Source organism: Pseudopipra pipra, chromosome Z (assembly GCF_036250125.1).
Source record: "Pseudopipra pipra isolate bDixPip1 chromosome Z, bDixPip1.hap1, whole genome shotgun sequence".
In the NCBI taxonomy this organism is placed as follows: Eukaryota; Metazoa; Chordata; class Aves; order Passeriformes; family Pipridae; genus Pseudopipra; species Pseudopipra pipra.
Genome location: NC_087581.1, coordinates 12,244,671 through 12,270,376, shown reverse-complemented (window position 1 = coordinate 12,270,376; position 25,706 = coordinate 12,244,671). Strand labels below are relative to the sequence as shown.

The 25,706-nt window shown below is 41.1% G+C and overlaps 2 protein-coding genes and 1 long non-coding RNA gene across 12 annotated transcripts in view; 1 reads left to right on the top strand and 2 right to left on the bottom strand.

The window, feature by feature from the left end:
• The window catches only part of NIM1K (NIM1 serine/threonine protein kinase), a 30,920-nt gene extending 30,324 nt beyond the window's left edge, over window positions 1–596 (bottom strand). Inside the window, exon 1 of one of the 2 annotated variants that reach the window (XM_064641867.1) lies at window positions 228–596. The gene's annotated coding sequence lies outside the window, so the exon portion shown is untranslated. Of the gene's footprint in view, window positions 1–86; window positions 195–227 lie in introns of those variants that run through there. The other variant, XM_064641868.1, reaches the window with a different exon arrangement.
• On the top strand, window positions 71–4,774 carry LOC135407104 (uncharacterized). Its single transcript, XR_010426699.1, has 3 exons — window positions 71–246; window positions 2,918–3,018; window positions 4,266–4,774. It is a non-coding gene; the product is annotated as an uncharacterized LOC135407104 (long non-coding RNA).
• ZNF131 (zinc finger protein 131) lies at window positions 1,019–16,677 on the bottom strand. 9 transcript variants are annotated; one of them, XM_064641851.1, is made up of 8 exons: window positions 13,616–16,101; window positions 12,893–13,031; window positions 12,095–12,196; window positions 10,939–11,083; window positions 8,796–9,159; window positions 8,471–8,693; window positions 5,108–5,238; window positions 1,019–3,274 (listed from the first exon to the last, which is right to left on the bottom strand). In XM_064641851.1, exons 1-8 carry the CDS (start codon window positions 13,724–13,726, stop codon window positions 2,612–2,614), a joined length of 1,878 nt encoding a protein of 625 aa, XP_064497921.1. In that variant the 5' UTR covers window positions 13,727–16,101; the 3' UTR covers window positions 1,019–2,611. The 9 variants fall into 9 exon arrangements, with proteins under 9 accessions (XP_064497921.1, XP_064497919.1, XP_064497925.1 ...); XM_064641849.1 differs by having other exon boundaries at window positions 8,471–9,159; window positions 13,616–13,752; window positions 14,482–16,101; XM_064641855.1 differs by lacking the exon at window positions 13,616–16,101 and adding an exon at window positions 16,574–16,677 and having other exon boundaries at window positions 8,471–9,159.
• Window positions 16,678–25,706: the final 9,029 nt, after the last annotated feature.

Genomic DNA, 25,706 nt, shown 5'->3' with positions numbered 1-25,706 from the left:
AAGCGTCCGCGCCATTTCCCCGCCTCCTGATACCGCTCCCCTCGCTGCCCTCGGGAGAGACCCCCGGCACCCGGGAGCCTCCAAACCTCGGACAGCTCCGGCCCCGGGCGGCGTCGACCAGCCCCAACTCCCCAGTGGCACCTCCAGGCCGTCCCGGCCCCCCCCCCCCCCCGCATCCCAGGAGCTACAGCTGCTCCCCCTTCCCGGCTTCAGGAGTTTTAACTTACAGACAGGCGTAGCTCCAAGGTACAACTCCCAGGACACGCGTCACACAGGGCTCCGGGGACCTGCAGTGCGTGCGTGTTTAGAGGGAAGAACTCTTCCAACAGTGCATAGGGAATACGGAGCTTAGAGAGGTCTGCGTGTCTATACAGACATTGGGGGCTGAGAGAGGATGGCAAGGTGGCTTTTCCAGACCTTCCACTCCCCCATCAACCTTCCCTCCTTCAGGATCAGGTGGTGCAGCAAGGAGGCACAAAGGACTTCACAGATGGGAGCATTCTGGGCTTCAGTCATATGGGAAGGGAATTACAGGGAAGAGGGGGAAGGCTCTCTAGCAGAGCTACCACTTGAGGAGAGCCTTTCTCCCTGTCCCTTCGGGGGAGGAGGGGATGAATCATAATCCCATCATGCTCCCACCCAGGCTCATAGGGAATCTAGAGGGGTTACCAGTGGGTCTAACACTACTGCTTTGGGTGTTGTTTGTTTCTCTCCTACCAAATTCATGAACTGTTGTTGGAAAGGGGAGATCAAACTGAATGAAGAAATGGCCCAACTGTGCTTACCAAACCCACTGGCCTTGTTACCAACACCCAGAAACTGCTCAGTTGATATTGGACTTTAATTACCTAAAAGTAGGTTTCACTGGTCAGACACACAGATCCTTCCTTTAATTCCACAGAGACTGACTTTGTCTATATGCACAAATACCCCCACAATTTCAGCGTTATGCAGCTAAGCAAGGAGGCCTGTCCCCTCCATGTTATCAAAAGACAAGCTGCTTATCAGAAGCCAGGTATAAATATAATAACTGATTTTATTTTCATGATTAACACTGGGCCACGTTCTTCCCTCTGCACAGAATCTCATCACAAATTACTTGCATCCAGAAAACACAAAACATAAAAAAAAGAATGCAAGTTACATTAATCAAATTGCTTGAAAGTTTAATTGAGATCCATGTTTGTTTTGCAACAGTTTCTCAAAAGCTACAATGAAACATATTCTTGAATGAGACTAAATAAATGCACAAATCCCAGGAAATAGTTCTGCATTTGAACATGGAATACAAAAGCCTGATTTTAGCTAAGACCTACAAGATTACCAAGAGCATTAGGGAATGTCCTTGCAAAAATTCCTCCATTTAAGGCTTTGAAAATAGTTTTTCAGAAATGTGGAGCACCTCTAACCTCCAGCAGTAATTAAGAATTAGTAGTTCTTAGCATCCTTGAGCATAGAGATAGACAAGTATTTTCTAAACGAATCTAACTTTACAGTAAAGAGATAATAATCATATTAAAAATGTGATTGATTCTTAACACTGGAAGCTGGCACTGTAACTGCCACTCAGTTGTTCCTAATGGATAAAACAAGTAATGCAACATTTAATGGTTGGTATTGTTTTATTGTCTAATATTGATTAAACTATTTACATTTCTACTTTTCAATCCACAGTTTACCACTCATACCTATGGCTTTTATTTTTATGTTTAGCATATCTTTGTGTCAAGTGTCAGAATTTCTTTTCAAAAAAACCAAGAACCTGATACCATATAGAAAAATCTCTATATGTTTAAACATATTCATTTTCAAAAATGATTATTTATAAAAGAAGAGTCTGCTAGTAGCTTTTATCCAATTTGTCTTTGCCACAGACTCTACCAAGTTTTTTCTATTTTTAAGTGTCCCTTTTAGAGTGTCCTGCTGCCTCCATGTGGAATCTGTTCCCTCCCTCAGTCCCCCACCTCTAAATTTAATGCAAAAAGAAAACCAGTAGCTGACAATTTTAAGCAAAAATATAAAGCACTATAACATTACCTACGTTGCCTTTTACAGAACTAAATTCTCAAAAACTCTAGAAACTTTTGGGAAGTTTAACTAGTCAGTGCTGAAAAGGCACAGGATTTTTGTGCTCAGACACCTCCAGCAACAATGCTAATTTTAGCCCAGCCTGAAAGATCCGAAAATTCACCGGTACGTAATTGCCACTTACAATAGAAACCCTCAGATTTTAGTGATTCTCCTGCCACAGACACCCTGCAATACTATACAAGAGTTTGCTTCTACTGCAAGAGGAAAAGAGGTGAAATTACTCTTACATATACCCAGGAATGGTGTAACAATGATACAAGCTATTAATTGCTAAAAACCTCACAAAGGTGTCCATGTCTGCGGTAGCTTCTGTTCCATGGCATTACATGAATGGGAAAGTTATTTTTCACATATGAGAGAAGTTTAATTGTACATGAATAAAGCTAATTTTGGTCCACTGGTCCAGCTTCCTATGGACAGCATATTGGAAAGGTGACCACTGACAGTTCAAAAACCAATGTAAAAGTTAACAAAAATAATTTGGTATTTCATTCCTAAACCTGCAGTGTCATTATTTGTCCTAGTCATCCACGTTTTCATTCTGCATGTCCACTAATTGTTGTGTTTTTAAGTCTTCAGCTTGTTCATGATGTTCCTTATCCGCATCATCTATTTGATTAGGTTCCTTTTCTTCTGCTTCTCCTTGATCAACACTTTGATATTCTACTTGTTCAAGGTGTGTTCCATCTATAAGTTCTGCCTGTACCTCTTCCATCTGTATTTGATTTACATGCTCAACATGTAACTGCTCCACATGAACTTCAGCACCTTGTTCAGTCTGAATGTGTTCAACTTCCAAGTAACTAATTTGCACCTGTTCTTGCAGTTCCTCCATCTGTGTGCCTTTGACCTGATTGTCCTGTATGAGATCCTGGTGCATCTGTTCCACAGTTACCTGTGCAGGATCCACCTGTACCTGAATTACTGGTAGGACATGGACTTGCTCAACTTGCTCTATTATTGTCATTGATGTTACTGGTTCAGCTTCCATAGCTTCCACTGGAAGAACCTCTTCTGTCACCACTAGTTCTGAAATATTGTGCATGTCTTTGAGATGCCTTCTCAGCTCACTGCCTTGCATAAACCACAAATCACACAAGGTACAGTGGTTGGGTTTGTCACCAGTGTGTATTACCAAGTGATCTTTGAACTGATCCCAGCTGTTAAAAACGCTGTTACAAACCTGAAACAAAAGATACAGTACGTTACACAGTGCCAACAGAAATATGACAAAGTATGGTGCCTCTCTGAGATCATGGCTTCACATAGTGTGGCTTCTTGCTACTTGGATTCAAAAAACAGACATTAGATGTAAAAGCTGAGAAGCAAGCTTCAGACAAACAGAAGACTTGGTATTTATTTATTCATTTTTTAAGAACAGTGAGCTACTTTTGAGTTGTGCCTGCATAGGACACTGACAAAATTTGTCAGTCAGTAGAGCATTTGAAGAAAAAAAGTGAAAAATTAAAGAAAAATTTATCCAAGACCTGCTGCAACTTTTTCAGGCTGAAGAGGTACTAAGCCAGTCACAACATCTGGGAGAGGATGAGGAAATATAGAAAGACAAAGCTATGACATGAAGTAATTAGACCGAAGGGTCACCAATTGTAAGACACTGGATTAGTGTATTAATTATTGGCTTGGACCAACTCAAGTGTGTGGGGGGGGGGGTGGGAGGGAAGGGATAGGTCAAATTTCATGGAGGTGAGGTGATGTCATATCCCACACCCTTGGAGCCTCCTGGGGCAGCCCCAGAGCAGCTGTCAGTCCCTGGACAGGGGGAGCACTCCCCCCCCACACCTGGTGGTGTGAGATTGTCTCAGCAGTGGGGCAGCAAACCAGCAAATAAAAATGCTACAACCAGCTATTTTCTAGCTCTTCAGAATTGCTTTTAAAAGTGAATTAAAATTTATCTGAACAGCTTTTCAAATGACAGTTACATACAGTGACCAAGTACCCTAACAACCTCTACAGCATTTATTTTGCTTAAAAGACATTACAGATTGCCAGTGACACATTTGAATTTTTTTGATTTTTAGCTTTTTGTAGATTTTAAAGTAGCTATGTAGTAAATACAGATTTTTAATATAATTGTAGAGTCTCTCACACTTTAGTAGTTTACACTCACTAAACCCTATTTCCCCATTTCATATCAAATTTTCTAAATTCTTTAGGCTTGTTTAGGCTCCTTTCAAGGTAGAATTGTAGAAAACATCTTCTGTTTAAGAGTATTTGCATCCCACGCCTGAACAACAAGATACCATCATAGTCCGGAACACTGGAGAAGCTCCAAAGACAATATGTGCCATGAAGAAGAGGAAGATGAGGAAGAAAGGGGTCTCAGGACCCCTGACTCAATTTCTGGAGAGGCATGCTGGGGGCAGATTTGGGGAGGAACTGGGGGGCAGACAGTTCTGGGATTGGATGGACAATACTATAAAATTGTAGAACCACTGGACACAGTGCACGTGCATCTTTTCTGTACTCCCATGGTCAGAGGGCTTTCCTTAAAGACCCGTTCTTATTATCTTATCTTTATTAAATTTGCGTGGAGTTTTTTTGGCTCCCGATCTTTAGGCAACACCAGCATAAGCTGGAATTACTTTCCAGATAAAGTCAGTATTTGTGATACCAAAGAGAATAATAATAAAATAAAAAATAAAATATTATTTTGTATTTTGAACTTCAGTGAAGCGTGGTCAGAAGTGGAAAAGGCCTAGGTCAATGCATCGAGAACCTTGAAAAGGAAGCAGAAAGACCAGTAAAAGGCAGCCTTCCCGTAAGAATCTCTCTGATTATAAGTATTATGAGGCTCCACATCAGTAATTCCACATTTTAAATAGAGCTACTTAGACATAAGAATTTACCTGCATATTGTGTTTGAATGTGATCTTTATTTTACTGAGGCAGCTCTTGGAGACATAAGGCCACTCTCCTTGCCTTTCTTGTTCAGTTCCCCCACTCCCTCAAAGGAGGGAGGTATCTAGCCTGGGACTCTGCTACTTCCATTACCCACCTGACATTCGTAGAGCTTCTTTCTTCCCTTTTTGGCTCCAGCTCCAGACTGACAGGCTGTCAGGTGACATTTGAGTGTGCTATTCCTAGCAAAACGTTCATGGCAGTTTGGACATTCAAATGGTTTTTCACCTGTTAAAACAAACACAGGATTTGTAAATGTATAAAACCACCCAGTCTTCTGTCAGGTCTCTCTTCTTCCCCTTTCTTCCTCTTGTCTAGGTTGATAAATACACTGTAAAGATGTGGCCACCTGGATTATTCTAGAGAAGAAGAGATGGATATGCCATGTAAAAGGGAAAAAATACAAATGTGGAGTCATAACTCTCATTTAGAAGAAAACCAATGTAACAATTACCAGTACCATTTAAGGTACATTTCGATTTTGTGAAAATAAATTTAGTGGAAATTAGATTACTATTCCAATGAAGTATCTTAAAGAAATAGCAGCTTTTTCTCACTTTTCATCTGATAATTGTTATAATTAAAATATCAACATTAGTAAATATACAAAGTGACACATTAAAGAAGTATCTAAATAATATAAACTTTTATTTTTAACAACAGTAGCAGTTTATGCTTGAAAGCTGAAACTGAGCTCCAGAAAAAGAAGGTGGCACATGATGAATGATAATGAAATAATGATCCATTAGTGTTAAAACGAACAAACCCCCCCTCCTCTCCCAAAATACAGTGAAAAGCAAGCACAGAAGGACATAAATGGGCACAAGCAAGATAAAATTCCTTTCAGTTTGGCCACTTCTTTTTAACAATGGTATCAAACACAGAAGCCAGCTAAGGATGACAACAGAGGAGGCTGAAAACCGATCTTTTTATCATCTAAAGCAGTGTACTATTATCAAGTAGTAATGAGCAAAAGGTCTCTCTTTACTAATTCCACCATGCACAAACACTCTGAAATTCAAGCAAATTAAATTACAAGAAAACTGGAAGAGTGTGTTTCTTCTGAAAGTCTGATAATTAACCTGGGGAGGTACAACATCACTAGCGAAACAAACTGCTCAATGAACTCCAAAGAGCCATTTCAGTGAATACCTAAGAATCTATCCGAGTTAGTTTAAAAGCCTGCATTTTCAGGAATGCAATAGTTACTGGATATTGAGGTGGAAAGCCAATAAACCCACATCTTCAAAAATATTCAAAAGCTCCTAATTATCTTTTCAAAAGAAATCCACAATTCTCACTTAAAACACCTGAAAGCTAGACAAAGATCTTTAAATGACAGGAACATTGCCCTCATGGTTACAAAAGGCTACATTTTTGGAGACTGTTGTAAAAGTAATGCAGAGGATGCTGAACTGCCTTCAGTTTTGCAGGTCAAAAATCATGGATTTTGACCAAGCAATTAATCAGGTTGGAATTAGATGATTTTCAAGGTCTCTACTAACTACATTACTACAGAGCAGAGGGATACCTGCGTGGATGAACAAGGAGCTTCTGCAAAAACTGAAACACAAAGAGGAAGCCTAGAGTGGTGGAAGCAAGGACAGGTAGCCTGGGAAGAATACAGAGAGATTTCTGTCTGAACAGAGAGAGATAAGGTTAGGGAGGAAGGCTAAAGGCCTCATAGAATTAAACCTGACCAGGGACACCAAGGGCAACAAGAGAAGCTTCTCTAGATACAGGGGTGATAAAAAAAGACTAGGAAAAATGTGGGTGCTCTCCAGAAGGAAATAGGAGACCTGGTTACCTGGGACACAGAGAAAGCTGCAGGTCCTGAGCAACCTGGTGTAGTGGAAGGTTCTCTACCCATGGTCCCAGGGGTGTAACCAGATGATATTTAACATCCCTTCCAACCTAAGCCTTTCTATGATTCTATTTCTGCTGCAGTTACTATTTTCATGTAATTTCTGGCATAGTGACTGATCAACAATAGGATCAAACACTTTTTAGTTCATTTTGTCCCAGGCCTTTCAGTTTCATTTTAGCATTCAACCAGTGCTATGCAGAACTTGGAATTCAGAAAGCCTGTGACTGAATGGGAGTTTTTCCACTGACCTTAGGAGTTAAATGGTGATATCTGTTTTGATTTTGAGCTTAAGGCTTTTGAAAATGCTAAACTGGAAGTAATTAGATTCCATGTTATACTTATTAGATCAATATATAAAGCATTCTGTACCTTCTGTGATATGCTAACTTCCTTTGAACCAAAAATACATTTTTGCAAGAGCAAACAACATATTACATACTTTGGGTTAATCTGGTTATCTGGCACAAACTTTTTTCTGAAGAGATTTTTGTTAAGTAGCTTGTATTTGGATTGCTCATAATGGAGAAACACTCCCTGCTTCATAGGGGATAAGGATTTGCAAAAGCTATTTATAAACTGAACTTTTAAGAGGCTATTTGGAATAGACTGGACACTGCTATATATTCAATACTCAGCAGTCCCATACACAGATACATTTTAATTAAATTAAGCCATTCTAATGAAAAGGTTTTAACAGTAAGAAGCTGAAACAGAAATAGAGCTGCTACCCTCCATTAAATTTTTTCTGATGACTGACATATTAAACAAAAACATCTGGAAGATCAAGACCACATATATATTACATTCAGAGTTATCTGTGTCATGCTTGGTATCTGTTCAGACAGTAGACTTTTCAGTGAGATGAAGTAATATCCCATACTATAAGGAAGAAATAAGGAGCACAAGTCACTTTGTACTCCAAAAATGCTATCTAGATTTCAAAGAGGCAAATTTCACAATTGAAAAGTGTACTAGAGTGACTAGAAATGCTCTGCTGTTCTTAGTAGTTTTGCTTAATTAACAAAGAAAATTCAAATCACAGATGAGGTGTCAAGAGCAAGGATAAAACTTTCCAAACAAGATGGTACAAGAGAGAATTTTTTGAGGGTATTTTATGTCTAATGCATTAATAGGCATTTGCTAAGAAGTTCTATTAGATAAAGAAATGCTCTAGACTGTATTCCACCAAGAAGCTCATGATCAGATCATATTTCAACAGAAACTTTTATCAGAAAATTCTGAAAATAAAAGTAGCTTAGTTTGGTACTTTTGAAGAAAGGAACATGCCTTAAGAAGGTATTTTGAAAAAAATCTTTAAGATTTAGTAGACTTGACAGAGAAGCTTCATTAGTGCCTTCTGGTTTTACATGCATATTTTTAATCAACTCAATCCCTCAAAAGTTTACATCAATGTAAAACAAAAAAACAAACAAAAAGACACACCAGCATTTTAGCTGTAACTAGAAACCAAGTATTTCTATCACTCAGGACTCATGTGTTTTCTTCAGCATATTCTCTATTTCCCCAAAACATGCAAAGCCCCAAAATGTGAGAACAAAGGCTACAAGCCCTGGACTGTAGCAGTGCTCTTACCTGTGTGCTTCCGCAGGTGCTCTTTAAAATGCCCAAAGTGGTCAAACTGCTTATCACAGTACTGGCATACATGTATTTTCTTGCCAGGTCTTTGCTTCTTGCTGACACCACCTTCATCAAGGTGGTAACAGGTGAGGTGCTGTTTCAAAGCACTCTCTCGTAGGTATCTTTTATTGCATATGTCACACTTGTAATTCTCAGTAGAGTGTGTTTTCATGTGTTCCTTAAAATGGTAAAACAATTTAAATGAACGGTTACATTTCTCACAGTGGAATAAATTGTTCACGTGTGACAGCTGAAGTTCCACAATTTCAATACCTTCTACCTGTTTGCACGAGGGATCAGTTGCATTATCACCTTCTTCTTGGATCTGGCATTTTCTCTCTCCCTGACGATACTTGCTGGTGATATCTGCCAAAAGAGCCAAAGCAGATTCATCTGATGTACCTGTTGTCTGTATGTACTTTATGGATTGCTCTGCAGAAGCTACTTCTTCAAGTGTTTCAATGCTGTCGTCTTCCACTTTCATCGTCCCTTCTCCAATCTCAACCTCAATTTCAACAGGCTCTGATTCTGCAGATGGCAGTGTTTCTGTGATAACATTAGAGGTTTCAGCAATCTTCCTCTTTTTTGGTTTATTTTTACCTTGCGCTTCATTTGATTCTAAGAGTGATGAATTTTCTTTGTTCCTGAAAATCATTTGCATAAACATTGTTAAGATCCATAAGCACTGACATAGGAACTCCTGCCTAGTAATCAGCTACTGCATCCAGCACTCTCTAGCCATTTCTCAAAGTTGAGTGATGAATGACCACTTAACCTGTGTGCATGTCAGAAGCTAATTTGTCCTTGATCTACACTCCTTAGTGTAGTAAAATAGCATGGTTAAAGCTGCTAAGGTGCTGCTCAAATGACACAAAGCACCTATCAAGAAGAAAGGCCAGTTAACCTAAGACATAGGCTTATCTAAAAAAAATTGTAAAATTCTGTACTTGGAAAGAAAAATTCCCCAAAAGAAAGAGTACTTTGGCCTGCCTACTCAGAAATAAGGTTCAAGTCCCTCCTATGCTCTTCAGTTCTTAAGCTCTGAGTGTGTGCAGCTTCCCACAGTGCTAGGAGCTTGTTAGAAAACACTACAGCTGTGACTTCACACAGTGGTTATCCTAGCATCTTGTACTTCAGGAAGGCACACAGCTAACAGCTGAGGTAAAAGCCAGCAGGATGTGGAAAGAGTATTCTAGTTTAATTTTCTGGGCTTGAACACAACCCTCAGTTCTGTTGCTATTTTCCCTGTGTAACACACGCTCAACTCCCCTTCCTACAAAATGTCAGAGATTGCATGTCATCTCAAACATAGACAGAACTGAGCAGGTCAATGCTTTCAAGTCATTCACAGCACTTCTGTGCTGCAGGTTTCGTTACTGATTATCAGTTTTGAAAACAAGTGGGTATCTCCCCCTCAAACAGACTGACTGGGGTAAGCCATGCTTTTACCCTCCTTTGCAGCAGGATGAATCCTTTCACATAATGTACTCCCTATCATTTCCACATTTTCTAGTAATAGGAGACAAGACTTGGCCCAATATCTCCAAGTCATATGTCAGAGATATGTGACTAATGATGTAATGCAGGACAGAGCTTATCAAATTGCACCTTACTCTAGTCACACACAGGGAAACAGCAGCTAAACTCAGTTTCATCTAGCCTGGATTTCTGATGTCTACAAGATGATAGTTACATTGCACATTACTGCAAGGAGCTCTGGGATCATGTACCAAAAACCAGCAGTGTAGCGTGCAGAAGGAATGAGAACGTGAGAGCACTTTGTGGAAGTGAAAGGGAAGAAAGGGGATGAAAAACAGCATGATGGGACTGGCACCCATTTTTCTCAAGCTTGGCAGTGGAGTACAGTTTCTGGTAGAGGATAAAAGCTGCCACAGCAACATCTGATTAAATATTGAACCCAGATAAAACTGACTACAACAGTTACGTTCATTCAAGAAATTTGACAGCTTAGTTTTGCAGCAAGAAATTTTAAGATCACTGCTTATTCTCTCAGAATAGCAGAAAGCTGCATGAAATACAAACACCAGCACAAACTTGTTAATGTGTTCTGATTACCTGAGGCACAATGTCACTGTGCAGCCAGTTGTCAGTCAGGTGTGGGCCTTCAGGCAGCACAGAGACCTGGTATCAGTTACCACAAAGACACAACCCTACAACTTTGGCAACATTTATGAACCATGTCACTTGCCATTGAGTTCCAGCCCAAAGAATGTGACATTCTTTTTTTAGCCTGTATATTTCTGACATGTACACCATAGTAGAAGAGTTATGGTGCTACAGATGCTAAGGAGGTTCCAGCATAAGGAACAGCACTGCAAAATACTGGCAGCCAGCTCTTACAAAAGGATTCTTAAGACTCTATATTTTAAGTGGTGGGAAGAAAAAGAGGCTGATGTGCTTACCTAATTTCAAGTGCTTTGATTGCTTCTAGCATCTGTAGATACTCAGCTGCTTTCCAAACATCATTTGCTTCTTCCTCACCTTGGACCATTAGTTTTGCTGTGTAGGTGAACTCAATTAGGTGACGAAATGCCATGTTACTTACACCTGTATACAGAAAAGAGAAACAACAGTTTCTTTTAGCAATTCCTCAGTCTCATCTATCTGATGAATCTTGCACACTTGCCTGCACACCACTGTGATCACAGTACTGTACCTGCCAGTTTCATAAAGATAACACTCTTAAAAGGCTCCACAGAACCACTGAATGGTTTGGGCTGGAGGAGACCATAAATATCATCTAGTTCCAACCTCACTTGTGTTGGAATAGAAAGTCTGCTACAGAAACATGTGAACACTGTGGAGTTTTGCTGCGACAAAGATAAAAAGAAGGATGAGATGGACAAAAAGCTGTTTGAATAATATATAGATTTAAACACAAAAATACTATCCCTCTTTCAAGAGGTCTCTGAGCAGCAAGGTACTGGAGGGTGAAATACTGCTCCAGGAATTTGCTCCTTGCCTACCACACAAGTATTGCTCAATGTCTATCACGCTTTTGCATCCCAGCCAAGGCATCTGCCATTGGCCATCACTGTCAACCTTTTTCATCTGACCAGATTGGCTGTTCTCAGGGAAAAGATTTTGTCACACTGCAAGTTCTAAAAACATACAGGATCTGCCTGACCTCCACTAGCCATGTATCGGGGAAAGAAAGGAAAAAAATTAAAAAAGCAGCCACATAATCTCACATTTTCCCTTCCAACAATTTAATTCAAGAGTGTTGTTTTTCTTTTTGATTTTTCTTCAGGGGAAGTTTTTTTTCCAGTGGTGATAGCTGTCTCAGAACAACTCAAGAGGTAAGATCTAGAAAGCTAATTATATGACCGATCATCTTTAAGTGTTCAAGGCCAGGTTGCATAAGGCCTTGAGCAACCTGGTCTAGCGGGAGGTATCTCTGCCCATGACAGCAAGGTTGGGACTAGATGATCTTCAAGGACCTATCTAATCCTTAACATTCTATGATTCTATGTATGTAGACCTGTACCAAGGATGCTATATTAATTTCCAACTTGAGCACACAACTCTGAGTGTTTTTAATTGTACAAATCAGATTACCTTCAATCTCCACCAAAGGCTCTTGAGTGAAATCTTGGAAGAATTTGTGGAAGAACTGGCTGCAGGCAGCAAGAACAGCCTTATGAGCTTTGAAATGGTGACCTGCAAAGAGAGACAAAAATTTTGGTTTAGGGTAACATAACTCCCTCCATACTGCAGAATAAGTGTAGATGCAGAAAAAGTCTAGCCAGTCTAAACAACTATTCCACTATTCCAGCAGCATACAGTCACTGTGTCTCCATAAAACATGGGATACTACTGCAGCTATCCTAACCCCTCTCTTGCAGAACCTTGGTGACATCGCTTACCTTGCTGAAGGTAACTCAACCAGATGGAGGACTCAGTCACTCCAGTGTTTCTCTTTTCAGATATTTAAGTTATGATACCAGATACCAGAGAAGCAAGAAGTAAATCTTATTTCAAGGTGTGATTTTATTTAGACACAGTATTTGTAAAAGTTCTCTGTGTGCAAACAGTCAGCTCAAGTCAGAGAAAAATATTTTAATAATGTTTTGGAAATCTTTAGACAGCACGTTAAGCATAGCACAGCAGTTTCAAAGAGGGCTTCTATCTGAAAATACTTAGCCCTTTGTCTGGAAATGCAGAAGCAAAATTATTAATCACTGCTGGAGTCTGTTGACCCTGAGATGCTAAATGAAACTCTGCAAGTAACTCGCACACAGTGCAGAACCAGCCTGTTTGCAGCCCAGTCTGACAAACCTGTGACAAACCCAATAGCATCCTAGCACAGCCTTTAGAATTCCCTGTATACCGGCTGGTTCCCAGGCCCATACATACCATCAACAATCAGGGTGATATCTGTAAACTGGTCCTGCTCACGTTGTTCATTCAGTCTATCCAAAATAACTTTATAGTGCTCAGGGAATTCCTGGATACATTCCATCGTTTCCTCAGCTTCCATGGCAAAAGACCTGGTCTGCAAAAAAGTACAGTGTGAGAGTAAGAATTCTGTGCCACTTGGTAAATACTGTGCACAGTCAGGTCTTTATACAGACATAAACTAACTAGAACTTTGCATGGACTATAAAACCAATAGAAACAACAAATTGTTCTGGTAACAGGTTTTTTACCTGATATGAGCTGACAGGTAGGAAATGGCACAGTTACTGATGTGGAATATTGTCTTATTTAGACACATGAAAAAACAGTCAAAGTGGATAAGCGTATTTCTTTATCCTACAGTTTCAGCAAGAATCCACCATCCTCAAAGCAAATACTGCAGGAATGCAACATCTCCATGGCTAATTATTCAACACCACAGCAGGATAATATCAGAATCTTTATAAAGTTACTTCTCACCATCCCACCACTCCACCTGGTAGAAGAACAGTTCTTAAAAATTTCATATTAAAGTCACATTTTGCTCCTTGTGAACACAAGATGTTTACTTCCTTCAAGCATCCATGTAATCGAGCAGCAATTTTCAACTTCTAAGTACACTGGAGTTGCCAGGGATTTCATTTGCTGTCACACCCAAGCTTATTCATCCCTCCTACTTACACTTCTTCCCCTGCAAGGTGAAATATTCTTTGCTAGCCTTTCTAAAGAGACACATATGCTTGTAATCTGATGGCATAGGTAGGTGTAGCAGTTGCACAGGATCTCAAACATAAAGAGGTTTTAGCAAAACTCTGTGCCTGTGGATGAGATGCAGATGTTAGTCTCCTGCTTATGCAAAAGAACCTCAGGAGAGCTTCCAAGTGCTTCAATGAAAGCATTTCACAAATCACCCCCAGGCAAAATTACTTCAGATCTATGCAGCAACACTCATCTTCAACTCCCACATTAACACGGCTTACACTTAGAATGCCGCAGAAAAGAAGAATTATGGAGCTCCTGTTTTCACCACAAAACACACTCTTTCTTGCATCTCAAGAAAAACCGCCCACAGAGAAGTCATTTTGCCAAGAGAACAAAATAAGTAGAGAACAAGCAACCACTTAGGGAAACCCAGCTCCACCTGCTATTGCTGCGTTGCCAACCAGGGAAATGCCCACAAAAATCAGATTCATTACACGGCGTGCAACAAGCCAATAATTAAACATTCAAGAGAGACACTGGTTATCTGTTTCAGAGTTAAGCAAGTCTGGGTTCCCAGTGGTATTCCACAAATCAAGCACACCAACTATCAAAACTTTTTACTATTTTATATTACTATTTTACTATATTATTATGCATTTCAGCAAACAAAGGAATTAGTGTTCAGTGGCTACAAATTTCATGGTTTTCTTGTTAATTAGTGTTTTATCTTCTACTGGTTAATGATTCTCTTGCTTCTCATGCTAATTAATCCACATTCTCAGTCATTCTCCGGAGTCCTTAGGTTTCTTGGGTTGGTGGTCATGATCACTCCTTGGCAGAATTACCTTTTACCAAATTGGAGCAGATTTCAGCACAGTTGCTGGGTTGACTTTATTAGTTTCTTCCTCACCTTGGGGGTTCTTCCCAATGTCCCTGTGGCCTGTAAATTCTCCATTCTTTGTGTCCACTGTAAGTGGGCATTCTTCTTCCCAAGCTTTGTTAACCTCCCCCTAGGTCTGAAATCATTGAAGCGTGTCCAGTCCTAAACCTTAACAAGGCAGTTCTACCAACAGGTAATGTGTTTTTCTAATGCTTGGACATCACTTAGAGCTTGTTGGCTTCTCTCTGTTTCACGGATTAAATCTCCATTCTCGTTGATCAGGCTTGAAAGTTTACAAAGATCAAACATCAAAGAACATCCTTGCTTAAGAAAATTTTACATATTCCACTTTTTGCAACAGAAACCTGTCAGGGTCTTCAAGGAGGCAGAGACCAGCCTACAGGGGAAGGTAAGGTGGAAGGGAGTGGATGCTGCTGCTGCAGTGACTGCATCTCATCTGTAATGATGGGTGTGAGACAGACAACCAGCAGCTCCTGCTTTCCTCCACCATCTGGTATTTCACATAAAGTCTCATGTTGGTAGTTGTCAGCCACTTACTTCACTGTTTAATTCTTTTTGCCCATTTTTCACACATCATAAAAGGGTAGATAACTTGCAGTTAAAAACATAATTCCGTAAAACAAGCAAGATTTTGATCTCCAACTCTCATGATTTCTACCTACCCAAATGCGATTTAGTTTCAAATTGTTTGTTTAGAGGGATATCCCAAAAAACGCTCCAAACCCTCAAAATAATAGAGTAACCTCACCCCAGCAAATCCAAGATATTTTAAAAAGCTTTTTTTTCAGAACTCTTATGAAACATGAGTAAGGAGACATACAACTTATTCATTGTCATTGTTCATTGTCATAAATTTACACAGAAGTAGTAAAACCCGTGAATTTACTGTGTATCTCAACGAAGTTGCCGCATTCATTGAGTACTCTCATGTTAAAAACTCGGTCATACTGCAGAATAAAGCCAGGCAGAACAGCACATGTTCAGTAGGAGCACGACTGTTCTGGACAAAGAAAAGAAAGGTACAGCTGGGAAAACAGAACAGCTCAGGAAGATGGACAGAAGTGATCCAAGTTCCCTCTTATGAGCGGGCTCACAGATGAGGGATGGAGACTGGAATACTTCAGTTGTTCACCCAATTTTCTTGGAAGACTCGTTCAACTACTGACCACCTTTCCAGCCTGTACTCCTTTCACGTCACATGCATACGATTTAGAGATTTTTATAAATCCACCTCAACGGAAACATCCTATTACTACCACCCTCTTGGACTACAACGGGAATTCCTTGTATTTTAGGCACCAGACATTTTCCAGCGCACGGGTCCCACAGGGCAGCTCGGCGGGGCGGGTGCAGGCTGCCCAAACCACCGCCATCTTGGGCAAGGGGGACCTGCAGGGTGTGCAGTGAAGCAGCAGGAGTCTCTCGTGCACTGAGCCGCACGTTTTTGCCCAGAGCCACCGCCCCGGCAGGCGCCGCTCCCGTTCCCATTTCCATTCCCGTTTCCAATTCCGTTCCCGCTCCCCCTTCCCGCACTGCGGGGCCGGGCCGCGCCCCTCGCTGCCGCCAGAGTGCGTCACCGCGCCCTGCGCCCCGCCCGCAGCTCCCGCAGCCCGCGGGCTCTGGCCCGCGCGCCCCGCGGCCCCATTGGCGGGTGCCGCTGTCAGTCAGCGCGGCCCTCGCCAATCGCGAGGCGCAGGCCTAGCCCGCCCCGCGCGGAGGAGCCAATGAGCGGCCGCCGAGTGCCCGGAGCGGGCGAAGGCGGAAGGCCTGGCCCGCGCCCACGGCCCGCCGGGCACGGCCGGTCGGGGCGCGGGGCGAGCGGCGCCCGCGGGCGCGGGAGTCCCGCGGGGAAGTCCCGCGGGGGAGCTCGACCGCCGCCGGCTCGAGTCGGGCGCTCGGCAGCGCCGCCGCCTCGTTAGTCCTTATTACGTCATCAAAGCGCGCATTAAATCGATCCCTTTTCAATTCCTGGCCGGGTCGCGGCCCGGCGGCGCGGTGCGCCGCAGGGTGGCGAGACGGTTCCGCCAGGGACTCACCAGGAGCAGCTCCTCGCCGCGCCGCTTCCCGCTCCGCCGCCGCCGCTTCCTGCTGCCCGGCACGCTGGAAAGGGGGCGCGCGCCGGCCAATCCCGACTCGCATTCCCGGCCTGCCCCGCGCTCACCTTACACACGACAGGGCGCGCGCGCGGCAGGGGCGGGGCCCGGCGGCCCGGGGCATGCTGGGAGTTGTAGTCCGTGACTGTGGCATGGGTGGGGCGGGCAAGGGGGTGGAATGAGGGACGCAGAACGGGGCAGTGTGTTATCGGGTCCAACTACCTTGCTCTAACAGGGCCATCTCAAAGCACATGCACCGAATTGCGTCCAGACAGCTCTGGAATATCTCCAGTGTGGGAACTTTCTGGGCAACCTGTTCCAGTGCTGGGTCATCGCACAGTAAAGAAGTTCAGTTTCTGCCCTTTGCCTCTTGTCCTATTGGTTGGCACCACAGAGAAGGGCCTGGCTCCATCCTCTTGGCATCTCCCCTGCAGATACTGATAGCCAATATATTGATCGAGGTCCCCTCTCAGTTGTCTCTTCTCGAGGCTGAACAGACCCAGCTTCCTCTGCCTTTCCTTGTAACAGAGATGCTCCAGTGCCTTGATCAATTTTGTAGCTCAACTTTGTTCCTCTAGCTGACACACACCTGTGTCTCCTCTTCCATACACACTTTGTAGTTGTATTGCAGTGTTTTATGTGAGTGACCACTTTCCTTAGTGTGGAATGCCAGAACATTCTGGAAGGTGTGTGGTGGTGGGGCCACATGCACCCTAACAGACAGGACTCACACCCGTGAGATTCCCTTCAGTCCATGTCTCTGCCCTCTGCTACAGAGCCACTCTTCCATGCAGTTCCATAATGCTGTCTTATTTTATAATAAAGATTGAATGGTGCTCAAAATGAGTATCATGAAGTGGTGTCAAAATATGCAAACAAAATATTGCCCAGCAAGGCTTCTGTTCCACTCTGTGGTGTCCAGCTTTGCCCCCGCCAGCTCCAAGGCCCCCCAGCTGAGGAAGGAGAGGCCCAGGCAGCACCTTGCAGCTCCGGCAGAGCTCCTGAGTTATTTGGCTGAGGCACCTTAGGAGGAGACAGCAAGTGCATGCCACTGGGTGTCACACCAGGCCCTCTGCCACCCTGCCTGAGTGCTGGCGATGGGAAATTCGGGGTTCTCTTCTAGGCCAGAGTCTTCGGGGGCACCCCTGGTCATCCAGGCTTCACAGCCTGTCACCAGGTGAAAATGTATTCATCCAAATAAACCAGTATAACTTATCAGAACAGGCCCTTTTGACAGCCTCTGTGTCAATGCTGACAACAGAAGAGCATGCACATGCAGTGGCTCTGTGTTATAACGAGCTCACCCGCGTTAATGCCTGCAAATGGACTTGTTTATGTATTCCATCCCTTTTCCATGGTGCCACACCTACACCGTTACTTTTTCCGTATTCTTCCTCCACTGAAAGGATAAATGTCTATGAAGTTAGGGCAGCTGTTCAGCATAGAAATCCTACAACATCAAACTAACATAAATAGTAGATATTTGGTCAAGTTCAAACTAATTTTTATATACTCTTTAATATGCAGAGTCCTAAAAGTCTGTGCAGCATTTTATAATACAGTAATACAAGAAAGTTTTGTCAATACTAATGGTTTGTAAAACTATATTAAAAAGTCAAATTTATTTCCCTTTTATTTGTTTATGTTATTAATGGCCTTGCTAATGTAACAATGCTAGTTGTTCTTATTAGTAGATCTGCTCAGGTAGTTGTTTTCAATCTAGGAGTTGCCTGCCATACCCATTCTTCTTTTCTGATACACAGCAGCACATAAACAATGTTGATGCCTCCTGCATTTAAAAATATATAAAGGTTTGGTTTAAACCACTGGAGATCTAATTTTTAGTTGAAGAACTGTAGCTATAATAGCTTATAATTCAAATAAAAATATTGCTAAGATTACCACTGTAGCAGAGTACAACACAAGAATTAAAAATTTCCTTTCCAGCACCTTCTACCTATCCAGACAATGTTGCTGACTTGCTTGTTTTTCACTAATGTGTGGTTTGTTCTGCCCATTTACTTTTTTTCCCATGGCATTTGCCATTGTGTTTCTTTTTTTCCTATGGCTTCATCCATCTAATTTTACTGTGAGGTTAGATGGAAGCTTTTAAATGAACAGTTCCTATTTTGTCCGAGTAGCTTTATATTTGAATATAAAATTAGACTGATTAAGCTATAACTCTTCAGGTTCCCCTTTTCCTCTCTCAGAGATGGGTGTGCTGTTTCCCAGCACTACCTCTAGGATTTCCGAGAGTTATGTTACAAAAACATACAATTTAGTTGTAAATCTGAAAATTACCTTGTTTGCAGTGCATTTTATTTACATGAGGAAGAATATGTTAAGCAAACATCCAAAAGCTTTCTGTTAGTATCTCCATTCGACCTCTATTTGTGTGGCTAAAAATTCCCTATGCTTTTCTCCTTTTCCAGAATCACCTCAATGACACTGGAGAATCCTTCATTTATTAAGATAATCTGATAAGTCTTCTGGACATAACATTCAGCTGAGTTTGGGAAAGTTACTGAAGAGTATACATTCTCTTCCAAGGCGGAGATCATCTGTCCAAACTGAGTGTTATGAGCTCTCCTTTTCACAGGGGGAGCTGTGAAGCAGCAAACAGAGAAAAAATGAATACTAAGCGAATAGTAGAAAAGCATGAATCATACATTCCCCTTCTTTAATAAAAGAAACACCTCTTTGTCTGAAGAAATGCAGGAACGAATGAACTGCAGATGTGAAACCAAAAATTCAGAAGGTGTGCTTATGTGCAGCAATGAGTAGATAACTATTTCCCAAAAGCAAGTGATTCAGATAATAAATGAAGGCCAAAAGGGACGATTAGGTTACCTAGCGCAGGGCTATCCACCTAGCAGCCTGTGACCCACACCCAGCTTGTTGGACAGTTCTGACTGGCTCCTCAAGTGGTTTTGAAAGCTGCTTAGTGCACTCACAGCACACCCAGATCTCCCACATCAGAACCAAATTATTCACCCAGGCAGCTGCAGAATTCAAACAGCTGCAATGTGGCATTTACTGGTCTATTCTGTTAAAAAAATTATTACGAAATCAACTGCTCATTCCTGTAATGTTATCAATCATTTGCAAGAAATCTCTTTATCAGACAACTCAGCATGTGTCCATTGCACAATGACTTGTTCTGTGCATGAAAAGGCTTTACTGTCATGCCTGGAGCAAGCCAGATGTGTGCTGTTATGCAAGAGGAAAACACTTCTGTAGAGCCCCTTTGGTAGGTATACCCAGGGAAAAAATATCACTACCTGTTTATAAAGTCCTATAGGAAAATAAACATGGGTTATGCTTCTGACAGAGAGCTGTTCTGTTAATCCTCCTTATTTCTTTACTATCTCCAGAGGGAAGGGAAGATATAAGAAGTTAAAGAAAGTCAAAACGATAGTGGTAGCTGCAAAATTAAATGCTTGAAAACTGTAATGTGTCGAATTGTGGATTGAAGTAAAAAATCCTTAAACCTTGCTCTTGTGACACAAAGGTGTCAGCCTGTTCCTCTGTTATCTTTCTATTTTCAGAGGAAATGCCCAGCTAGGACAGGATGGGCGTTTATATCTATTCAGTATTATCTGCTGACCTACAAGCTCCATGCCAAATCTTATCTACTGTTGACAAGCGTCATAATTTTGTGACTCCAGAGAGATCAGCTGACTACTGAAATCAGGGAGATCACTGTCTGGTGAACACTGCAAGAGTGGGTGGTTGCATTCTAGAGTTCTTATCTAAATATTTTCTTTTATATGATTTTAAATATCTGGAAGAAGAAGCAAGTCCAAAAACTTACTATATATCAGTTTCATAAACCATAGTTATTTGGATTCTGCAGAATTATAAGAAGCATGCCTAAGGGTATTGTATAGTGGCTTAGAGCTTAAATAACAGTAGACATTAAGTACTTTGCTATTTTTTTCTCTTTTTATCCCAGAATATAGAATCACAGATATAAATATAGAATGGGTTGTGTTGGAAGATTTCTTTAAAGATCATTTCCCAGTATAAATTCAGCAGCCTTGGCTAGGTCAGTACTTGTCTAGGAAACCTCTTAAGGAAAGCCTCTGTAAAAAGTTATCTGTGTTTATTGATAAAATACATATATAGCATGTCATTTTTGTATTGCAACAAGTGTGGGTAGTGCCTTCCCAAATCTTCGTTCGCGAAGCCTGGCCATGATTTGTATTGGTATGCACTGTGCATCATGAGTGGAAATAACATACATAGACATTCTTAATAAAGATTTTGTATATGTAGTTATTACCTCTTCACAGGTGACTCAAATTTTTCACCAAATCCAAATCTTTAACCTGATTTGCAAAATTATTTTTGTTTTGTTGTTTTGTTGTTTTGTTGTTTTTTTTTTTTTTTATAAGCAACAGTGAACACAGCACATCAGTACATGAAATGTGGTGGCTTTTCTAGCTCCCTTTCATAATCCATGAAAATCTACAGAGTCTGTAAGGGATTAAAGGTAAACTGTAAGAAAAGGTTTTGACCTAGCCCATGATAAGTGCTGCAGTTCCATGTGTAAAACATGCAGAAACATTAACAGACAATTTGTGTTTACTCCTCCTTCAGGGCACATAAGCTTCCTAAAAAACTGCAGACCTATGGATCATCCTATTGCTGTGAGAAATTATGTATGACCGTATGTATTATGTATGTATAAAATGTTCACTGCAGGTGAAAGTCTATTTCAGAACCTGGAGACAATCCGTGAAACATTCCACATTCAATTAAAATAACATTAAGAACAATAAAAAGTTGGAATGTGGGGCAACCTAGAAATAATTCTTGCCATTAGTCAGGGAAATATTGCTTTTCCCTTCAAGAACTTTTTTCTTTCTGGCACAGCCTTCCATCCATCGAGTGCATCTCCCATATGCACCAGACAATGCATGCTCTGTGTCACACTGGCTGGGACTGTGCTGATTGTAACAGCAAACGTAAGAGCTCCCTTTGCAGACACGCAGGTGGAACAGCTACCAAAGCACATGTGCTACAAAGACCACCCAGCTTCTCGCTGTTCTGTCATTTAGGTTCTTAAGACCGGCCTCATGCATGATCCACACTGAAAGCCTCAAACAGTGCCTGAGCTGCTGACTGCATAATGATTTGCCTGAACAATGGGAGTCTGAAGTCCTACACTTGGCTTCAATCCTCACAGTCCTTTAATTATGTATTTTGTAACTTACCTAGGCATACGTCTGTGTTAAAGAATTAATAAGAGTTTTGTAATTAACTTAAAACATTTACAGGCAAGACATCATGAAGTCTTTGCAAAAAGGGGAATACAATTAAAAAGCACTTATTGTTAATTATTACTGTAGTGCAGTCATGGGATTGCTTATGCATTTAGTTTTCTGGTCTGTCTCTCCTTCTGAATGCCTGTTAGCTGTGTTGAAGAGAATGTTTAGAAACTTTATTGCCATGATTTTTAAAGCACTACAGATTTTTTTCACTTCACAGTCATATTTTGTTTCCTCTTCTTGAGCTCTTACAGGAAATCTGGCAAGGATCGTGATGCAGGATCAGCACAAAAATCCCTACTTTGTTTTTCCTCTTTTTTCATTTTTTGCTGACAAAAAAAAGGTCAGAAAATTTCAGCTTGCAATTTGATGGGCTGGATAAAATGCTGATGGTCAAAGGCAGGTGTGGGAGCTGCTCAACTGTTCCATGAGATGCAGACTGGGCTCTAAGGTGGAAACTGCCACCTTCTTATATACAATCCTATGACTGTTATATGCCTGATATATAAATAATAACTAGTAAATAATGCAAGGCATACATGAATAATATTTTGAACATGACTTCCTACCAAGAGACAGCCATTAAAAATTGAAAATAGAGGTCAGCTAGAGATGAGGACTTACCAAGGTAAAATGCCAATCCTGAACTCACCTCTCCTGTGGTTCTACAAGAGTCCTTACAAATGAGCATCCATGCAAACCTCTATTGACTGGAAAGCTGTTCAGGTATGTGTGATGCCTATTTCTTGACAGAGCCAGGACCTAGTCACCTTTCAAGTTCCACAAGTTGAGCTAATGCTTTTGAAATGGGATGAAGAACATCAAAAGTGGGTGTTGCTCTTATTGCCTGTAATCAGACAACATGATATGAAGCCTGTTCAGTGTGAGTCCTCAGTTAAGCCGAGAGGTCCATCCAAACACATGTGAACATAAGAAATAATGGTAATTTCATAAAAACAACCAATAGTGGCTGCTTGAATTTTGCAGGACAGATTTTTTCCATGTCTTTGCTATTTGCCATGAGGTGAAGTAGTGTGGCTTGTGCCAGTGTCCTCAGACAACATGTCATCATATCTTCTCTACTCTCACTTCTCTTTCTTTCAAACACTGAATTACTTCCTCTGTGTTGCATTCTGCACCCTTTATTCTGGAATGCTATTGCAGTTCTACTACTCTGATTTTGCCTTTTCCTTCAACCAGCCAAAAACTAGGAGACCAAAACTGTAGGGAGAACAGAAAGACTGCCAGTGTCAAGGTATGGCTAACACGTTTGTCAGATACAATGGTCTCTGATCTTTGCTGGCCCCTTATCAATGTAATACAGAAGTAGTACTTTGTATTCAAAGTTTTACTTTGCCTTGTTACCTTCAACAGCTGCATCTGTGGAAAATAAAATATAGGACTATACTATCCAAAGATTGAGAACTTCTGTTATATATATTTCCTCCAAAATACAGGAAAATAATCATATGTTAGTTAATAATTATAATTTTCAGCAGAATGCAAACTCTTCATGAGAATAGGAAATACTTGGCTATCTGAAGCTAGTAATAGTTTTTCTTCTTTTTTTTCACCAGTTAGTATGAATTTATGACAGCTACATTGTATACTCCTACCTGGAGTACTATATCCAGGTTTGGAGTACTCAACACAAGAAAGACATAGACCTGCTAGAGCAGGTCCAGAGGAGGCCACAAAGATGATCAGAGGGCTAGAGCACCTCCCCTATGAAAACAGGCTGACAGAGTTGGGGTTGTTCAGCCTGGAGAAGAGAAGACTCCAGGGAGACCTCATTGCAGCCTTCCAGTACCTAAAGAGTATAAAAAGAAGGGAGAGGGACTTTTTATATGGGCTATGAATGACAGAAAAAGGGGCAATGGTTTTAAACTGAAAGAGGGCAGGTTTAAATTAGGTGTTAGGAAGAAATTCTTCACTGTAAGGGTGGTAAGGCACTGGAACAGGTTGTCCAGAGAAGCTGTGGATGCACTGTCCCTGGATGTATTCAAGATCAGGTTGGATGGGGCTCTGAGCAACCTTACCTAGTGAGTGGTGTCCCTGCCCATGGCAGAGGGGTTTGATCTGGATAATCTTTAAGGTCCCTTTCAATTCAAACCCTTCTATGATTCTGTGATTATATACTCCAGTGTTAAAGCATTTAGCACTTCCAGAAGGTGTGCAGTCACCCGTGTTACTACAGGCACAGCCATTGCATTCTGAGTGTGGGTTGCAGACACCAAGTACCTGTACACCAACAACAGGTTAAACACTTGGCAAATACTGTCTGCTGAAGACGCAACTTATAAGCCGGTATAGCTTTGTTAATAGAAATCAAATCTAGGCAGGGGCCTAATGTCAGTTGTTATTGCTGACTAATAATGGCCCAGACAACAACAGCAAAGTTATTACTGTAAGATAGCTGCTGTAAGTCCTCCTGACACACCAAATCTGTTTTCTGATCTAAATCAGGGAAAAGAAAATATCTGACTCATCCAGACTTCAGTCAGTCAGTCTGTTCAGGGTTTAATTGTTGCAAGCATGTGACATGTATCAGCACAGCACTCCCTCTGCTTTTATATTTAATAAACAGTTTAGTTCTTCCAACAGTCCTCAGAAGGTCAGTATTGCTTTATAATATTTGCTATTATAATATAGCTACCACTTCAGGTATTTATGTGTGGAGTTGTTCATAGTACTCAGAACTCCCTTTCTGTGAAAAAGGTTTTAATTCATGGTGGGAGTAGATGGCTCTCAATCTCACCTTCCTGTGTGCTACAGTAGCAAAGTATATTTTCATAAGTGAAAACCATCACTTGGACTGATCTACGTTTTTATTTCCTCTGCAAATTGTTTCAGCAGTTCACATACAATGGGCTACTTAGAGGGCTGAAATGGCAGCTGCTTTTGAATTTCCAGAATGGACAGGACAGTAAAAAGTGTCTAACTTAGACACTAACTAGTGAACTAACTTAGTCAGTTAGTTCTTCATTACTGGTGGCACATTCACATTTTCTTGCCCTAGGAAGGGACAATAATATTTTCCATCACATTCAGCATTCCAGGACTATACTATTTGAAAAGAAGTATCATCAGCAATCAAAGCTGAAGCCACAAGTGTTTTAGTTTATCAGACTTAACTCCATGTAAGACAATTGCCATCTTGCACTCAGCTATCTGAATCTGACCCTAAACACTCCTAACATCTCTTACAGACCATAATGTTTGCAGCTACTCCTGTATTATTCAGGAAAATAGAGCTACAAAAAAGAAATTTAACCAAGAATACATAATACATTTTTTAATCACAGTTCAACAGTTCTCGAAAAATAACTGTTTTGTATACAAATCCCTCTTATTCATTAGCTGGACCCAGTTTTCACTTCAGTTTTAATATATTTCACAACAGATAAACAAAGAACAGATTTGAACTTCCTGTAATGTTCACTGTATATTGTCCCCGAATCCCACATACTGGGCTGTCTTAGCTTCCATTCTGTGGCTAAAGTTCAGCGCAGTGAACTACGCCTAGATGACCTGTTATAAATCATTAATAAGAACTTGCTGGTACAGACATTTCTGGTGAAAAGCATTTAAATTTGGTCACCTAGAATGAACTATGTGGATTTAGCTGATGAATCATTTTCCTCCATATCTCCTAAGGAGAGTTATTTTATGTATTGCTGATGATACTTCTGAAGTTTTGATTACTATTACACACTCTTGAAGACTTGATCTGTTAATGTAAAGAGAACTGTCTGAATGGAGAATAATCAAGAGTTTTGTTTAACTTTCTCTGTATTCATTGG